Source organism: Paramisgurnus dabryanus, chromosome 21, assembly GCF_030506205.2.
Source record: "Paramisgurnus dabryanus chromosome 21, PD_genome_1.1, whole genome shotgun sequence".
Classification (NCBI taxonomy): domain Eukaryota; kingdom Metazoa; phylum Chordata; class Actinopteri; order Cypriniformes; family Cobitidae; genus Paramisgurnus; species Paramisgurnus dabryanus.
This window is the reverse complement of record NC_133357.1, coordinates 3,047,152-3,053,694: the sequence shown is the minus strand read 5'-3', so window position 1 is coordinate 3,053,694 and position 6,543 is coordinate 3,047,152. Positions and strand designations below refer to the sequence as shown.

At 36.5% G+C, this 6,543-nt stretch overlaps 1 protein-coding gene across 1 annotated transcript; it reads right to left on the bottom strand.

Moving 5' to 3' along the window:
• Nucleotides 1-2,115: 2,115 nt before the first annotated feature.
• hoxc11a (homeobox C11a) lies at nucleotides 2,116-5,794 on the bottom strand. The gene is made up of 2 exons (XM_065285330.1): nucleotides 4,235-5,794; nucleotides 2,116-3,038 (listed from the first exon to the last, which is right to left on the bottom strand). Exons 1-2 carry the CDS (start codon nucleotides 5,055-5,057, stop codon nucleotides 2,806-2,808), a joined length of 1,056 nt encoding a protein of 351 aa, XP_065141402.1. The 5' UTR covers nucleotides 5,058-5,794; the 3' UTR covers nucleotides 2,116-2,805.
• Nucleotides 5,795-6,543: the final 749 nt, after the last annotated feature.

Genomic DNA, 6,543 nt, shown 5'->3' with positions numbered 1-6,543 from the left:
TCCGTTTGCAAAGGTCTGCATTATGATTAGATTTTCCCCTCATTGTAATATATAAAGACATGTGTATTTTTCGAATAATGTTATAATACACCATTATAACATGATTATATTGACAATTATTTTTAGAGAATAAAATATTTATATTTTGTGGTTAAACTTGTTTTCAGCGCACATCTTTTGTCTCCAATAGCTTCTGCTGCATTTTAGTTAATACTCCACCAAACTAGAATCCAGCTTGTATCTTCATCCAACGGGAAATCAGTTCAGACCTTTATGCTAATGTCCCTGCAGCTTCCGCCATTTTCCTTGCTGTTAGCTAAAAGCGCAGTAAAAAGTGTTCCATTGCTCCACCGCTTTATCTATTCGTATGATTACACATAAGAAAATGGTTAACAACAACAAAAAATTTCGGAAAAACGCATTTTTCAATCATACCGACCCACTACAGAGATTGTGATTTTATGCATATTGTTTAAGTCTCCAAGCAGATTGGTTTGTTGAAGACAAGGACGGACTACATCCTAAGCATTCGATAGGTGGACTCCAAGATTCTGCTTCTCTCTGTGACGACGTGAAAGAAAGGAATTCAGAAAATTAACTACGTCACTGGACCAGGGCCAAGGTTGGTGGGTGTGACAAGTCTTTTAGCCTTGATCCTTGGCTATGCCCGCTTCGCCTTCCCACCCTCCATTTTTCTCCTATATTTTTACCTAGAAACATAAGTGGCAATGAAATTATACAAGCAAATTATAAAAAAAATAAATGCACTTTAAGTCTTTAAATGAACATATGTAGGACTACATGTTGTATGTGTTTTGATGCACTTAAATGTCGACAATAAAGCACCACACTTTTAAACAGTGCGAAAATGACCGCCTTTCGGCTTACTATTCACGTGCTACGAAATCTACCCTTTAAATCTGTCAGAAAGAACGGATGTAACCAGCAAAAGCCACAACCAACCAAACTTAAATGGTCAAGAACATGCCAAAATGTCATAAAATATTTCATGCACGAAAATATTACATTTTACAGAGACAATAAAGCGTATTTAATGGGAGTGCTAAAGCGGGAAAAGTTACCTGCTGCAGTTTAATGTGAGAGGTCAAAGTGTTGCTGCTAAGACATTCTTTGGTGCTTTCCCACTTGCTCTGATTGGTTCTGTGCTGTTCACGACGTTTCCTGACTAAAGGGGCTCCTTGATTCCGCTTTATTGCAATGGGTTAAAGGTGAAGGCCTTGACATTATTGAAGTTCAAAGACAACTTTTCATTATATCTAGTCATTCATATACACAAGTGCCAACAAGCACAACTGCAAGCCTTGTGCAACCCACATGTTGTGACAAAATCATACAATGTAAACTGCACATTGGAACGTGCATCGCAATTACACAGCAATTAATTGCTTTCTAACCTCTGCTCCCCTTTCCTTAAAGGCGATAAATGTGTATATGAAGATATTATCTCTGGATGTGAACCAACTGTACTGTGTACGATATTACAGAATTGGTTTGTTGGACTTACAATGGCCATTAATGCATATATTTAAACGTTTCTTAGTTTCCCCCTAGCAGTCGGACTTTCTTGTTTACTATTTACTGCGGAAGTGAAAACCATTGCCTTCGAACAGACGGTGCAATTAAGTCCAAAAAAGCAATTTAGGCCTTTGGCTTTATTGCAGTGTCTAGACTACAAGAGTGGCGATTCCATTTAGTAGGTACTAAAAGATATTCTGAATTCGTATTTTTCACGTGTTCAGAATTTCTGGTTACGTTTATTAGTAACGTTAGTTTTCTACATTTCTTTGAAAGAAATGTTTTTAGGGCATTTTTTAAATTTAAATGTTAAAGCACTTTTTGAACTAATCTCGTGCCACTGGAAAACAACAGCTATTGATATCCACTTGTGGGCGAATGACCGGGAGGGACAGCGGCGGATAGAAAGAGGTTTTCTTATAATTTGGAGCGATTTCTGTAATCTTAGATCTCAATTTCAACTGTAAAATTTGCCACATGCTACAATGTTATTTCACTTCCACATTTAAGCTGAGTATTTTGGTGTCAATGTTCAACAATCAAATCACAGTTGACATGTAACAGTTTACCAATTGTTTCTGTTTATTTTTGATTAATATATATGTGTGGTACACAGGCCAATTCTGATCGCTGAGCCTTTCCTCCGCAAAACAGGAGAACTTTGGGTGTACAGCAAATAATTTAAAGAATCAAACAACAAAGCTCACAAGGTTGCAAGGGAAATGAAAAGGAAAATAGCAGCAGGGATAGGGCGAGGATACTCAAAATAACATTATATTTACATTCACAAAAGCACATTGCATAATTTCTGTACAAGGAATACATTATTACAGACTGTACAAGTCACAGTTTTAAATGGTGAAAACATAAAAAATTATGACATCTCCAGATTTGAACCAGAGTCGAGTGTGTTTGTTTTAATGTACATATATACAACCAGAAAAGGTAAAACGGTAAATTTTAGAATATATTATAGTAGGCTATAATATATATGACCATTCTCAATGTAAGCATTTATGTTACTTTAATTAAGTGACACTATCATAAAACAACGTTACTCTAGTTTGTCAATCCAAACTAGAAATGCCTGTTTATCAAAGTAACATTCTCCATCTTTGTCCCCACCCTGCCTCAAACCTGTTTCTATCCTCAGATGACTGCTGATACTATTGTGGGCCCTTGCAAAACATACCGACTAAGGTTTTAGATTGGCATGTTTTCGCCGTACGTTTAAAGAACAATTAAATAAACCTTAAAACATTTTAATAATTACAACAACGGATTCCCGGAAAAATACTGTAAGCGATCTCTGCTTAATTTCTTTTCCTTCATTCTACGATTTTGAAACCAAATTTTAACTTGTCTGTCAGTAAGGTTTAACATTCTGGACAGCTGCAGTCGTTTCTCCTTGTTGATGTAAACGTTAAAGAAAAATTCTCTCTCCAGTTCACGAATCTGAAACTTTGAGTATGGGCATCTCTTCTTTCTTGTGCGCGGGGTACCTTGGGATAATCAGAAAGACATCTTACATGAATATCAAACATTTTTATTTTTGAGAAAAAATTAAACAGTAGGATGCTTTTTCAAACCCCACACACAATTTTCTACAAAGATTTCCAATGTCACAAAATTACTTTGTCATAATTGTTTCGCATCTAAGGTTACTGATATGTGGAAACGTACCCAAATATGCTCGTCAATCCAATGCAAATCTAAAACCTCGACGTAAATTGTATAATAAATATGAAAAACACTTAACTTGGGCAACTATAAACAAATTGATGCGCATTTAAAGACTTACTGCGGTTTTTAATTGTATGATCTTAATAGGGTGTTCTTTCTGTTTATCAATTTTCCCTTTTGAATGTTGGTGTCGGTGCATGGACTAAATAAAATGCCCCTTTACCGTAAATACGCAAAATTGTATTTTCTTTGTTAAACCTCCTATAACTAAAGACAAATCCATATCACTGTGGGCCCAAGATACTGACTTCTGTGAATGGCCGTGGAGGTTAACAGATTTCGGTAGCTATCAAATAGTCTGAGTAGCCCAGCACTCACAAACAACAAAATATGAATCTCTCTAAACTGAGGTTGGTGTTTTTGCAAAGAAAGCTATTAACGCTTATATCGTGTAGCAATAAATTCTGCTTATCAATGAGGAATTTATCTAAAAAGTGACATCAAGTGACAAAAATTGGTTCTTTTCAAATTAGACTGAAACACAACTGTTAGACATGTATGAGTAACCAGCCAGATAATGCCGGTACACCCAACATTATGGCCGTTGACTAACAGCACGTTTCACAGCTAATAAGGGCTTAGCTAGTTTTCATTCAAGCTGCTAAAACAAAATTCACAGTATGCCAAAAGTAATGTTCTGCCCAATTGGTTTTTACCCCAGAAAGCTAAACAAGAAAATCCCCTGAAATGCTCAACGCAAGTTCATGATCAAAGTTAGCATTTGTCACAATAGCGCACTCTTAAAATTTCACAGACTCTGGATAGTAGCCTCTGTGTATAACATCCTTTTTTTTCAAAGCGCTTTCCCATCGTAAAAATTCTTTTCGTTGGAGGAAAGAGCTTTGTAGGTTATAATAAAATCCTTTGAATGCTTATAAAACTCCACATAAAATCTGACCGACAAAACACCGGGCTAGTCCCTTAACCTTTCCCCATTTACAGCTTCGGTACCTACTCGAGTGACTGCTCTTGCTCGCGTTCCCGTCCTTAGTAGCTGCCGACGTACACGATCCCGAATTTGTATGTTCCTCATCATCATCTGGGTCCTTTTCCGGCTCTGGACCCGCCGAGGCAGCTGTGGGTTGCTGGGACGACGTTTCTAGTTTATTCATCTCGTTCTTTTGTAAACAGTGATCTGGTTGATTGTCCGTACTACAATAAGCGGTTTCAAAAAAACGATCAAAGCCTTGAGGAAGCACGTTGTTTTTCCCTACGCCGGCGTAGAAACCAGTAGAGGGGTGATTGGAGTTTGCATGATGCTGGTGGTGGTGGTGGTGGTGGCTGTACACACTCTCATTTTTCATGAGCATTTCTGTCATGGTGGCTGGCGGAAGACAGTCTCTGTGCACCAGATCTTCTCCTGAGTAGCAAGATGCATAGTTGGTTCTGTGGTGCCACTTGCTGGACGGGTCTAGACCGTAGGAAACATCTCGCACCGGTTGCACTTGAGACAGGTTTGTGGAATAGGGGTATGTGATTTGCCGCGAGGGGCCCTGTGGAAGGAACGAAGAGACGGCGGAAAATTCTGGTACGTAGTAGGTGCAGCTGGGGAGGTAGATATTAGAGGCACAGCCTGTTCTGTCGCCGAACTCGGATGTCCGGTCTTTACGCGTCTGGGAGCAGAAGTTGCCCAGATTTACAGAGTTGAACATCTTTCCCCTGTAGTCCGTACTACAGATATGATGTTTTGGATTCGAGCTGCAGAAGGAGAAAATTTGGGAAGGCGAGATGACGCGCAATCCGTCCCGCAACACGTGATCGAAAGTAGATATTGTCATATATCAATTTGGAACACATGGATGTGTAGGAGTGGTTCAGCCGGGTAAGATACGTGAGATTCAAACGATTAATTTTCAAATCATGCAAGACCATGTAAAAACAGTAACAGATTTTGTTTGCTGTTTTAATTTAGTTTTACGAGAAAGTACGTTGGTGAGTGCGCGAGTGTGTGTGTGTGTGTGTTGAACACTGTATCTGAATATCGCTGATTTTATGAGATTGACGAAATATGTATTGATTTCATCTATGATGTGTTATGTTCCTTTATCTCTTGCATGCAACAAAACTATGTTGTTCTTGAAATAATGACATTTAAAGATACATGGGATTTATTGTGTTTATAGATGCGTTGAGAGCATTTAAATGCTCGAATTTCATAGCACTACCAATACACTGTTTTACTATTGTTAAAATATACATACGTTTGGCGAGGTACCGTGTCATATTATTGGTTTTGCGCAGTTTACACATGCATTTATTGATCATTTGAAAAGCATATGTGTCATATAGATGTCACGTGCCAGCTCCACCCAATTCGTGCATGTACTAATGGAATATGTGAGAGTTTTATATGTCTTTGAAGTTTTATATGTTTTAAAAGAAGGTTCCATTTTTGTTGACATTATGTGCAGAACAAGATGTCCAAATAAAAAACATGCTTTTCACTTACACGAAAATTTAAATCGATTGTTTAGGAAGAAATACGAATGATGCATGTGTTCATAGAGGATGACTTTAGCGTGCATGTAAAACACTGTTTTAACTAATAAACTGAATAAAATAAAATAATGCATAATACTATTGTGTTCGTGCTTCCTTACACCTCTCCACTTTATCTTATTACATTTAACATGTGCAAAGAATACATCAATAAACATCCTGGATATTTTATCCCTAATAAAAATGTATTAGAGGTATATGTTTAGGGCTAAATAGTTTATACCGTTTCAGTATATTCAGGCAAAATGCTCATAAAATATTTTTTCATTAAACTTTTTTAATGTTTAAAGAATTATACTACCTCTATGCAATACATATTTTACATGCGCACATTGACTCCTATTTATAATAAAAAAATCATTAAAAAAAATTAAATAACAAAATATGTTTTGTATATTTTGCAATACGCTAAAACATCTCTGCTTAATATTTGTTATTATTTTTTATACACTATTAATTCCTTAACAGGTCTTAAGATGTTTGCAGACTTTCTCTCAAACATCTCGCTAAGCAACATTTACAAACTCACTCGTTTTAAAGTAAACATTTGATTTTTTTACTAAGGTCGTAAACATTATTTTACCGAAACTTTCAGGCATGTTATTTATTCAAAACAGTGCTACCAGATTATTTTCTAACACTAACTTGTTTTTTACAAAATAATAAAAATAATAATAATAATAATAGTGAAAAAACAACTTTAAATTGTATAGTTTTGTATAGTTACCCACGTATGTGGCAATGACTTTATGAGCCCTCTCTAAA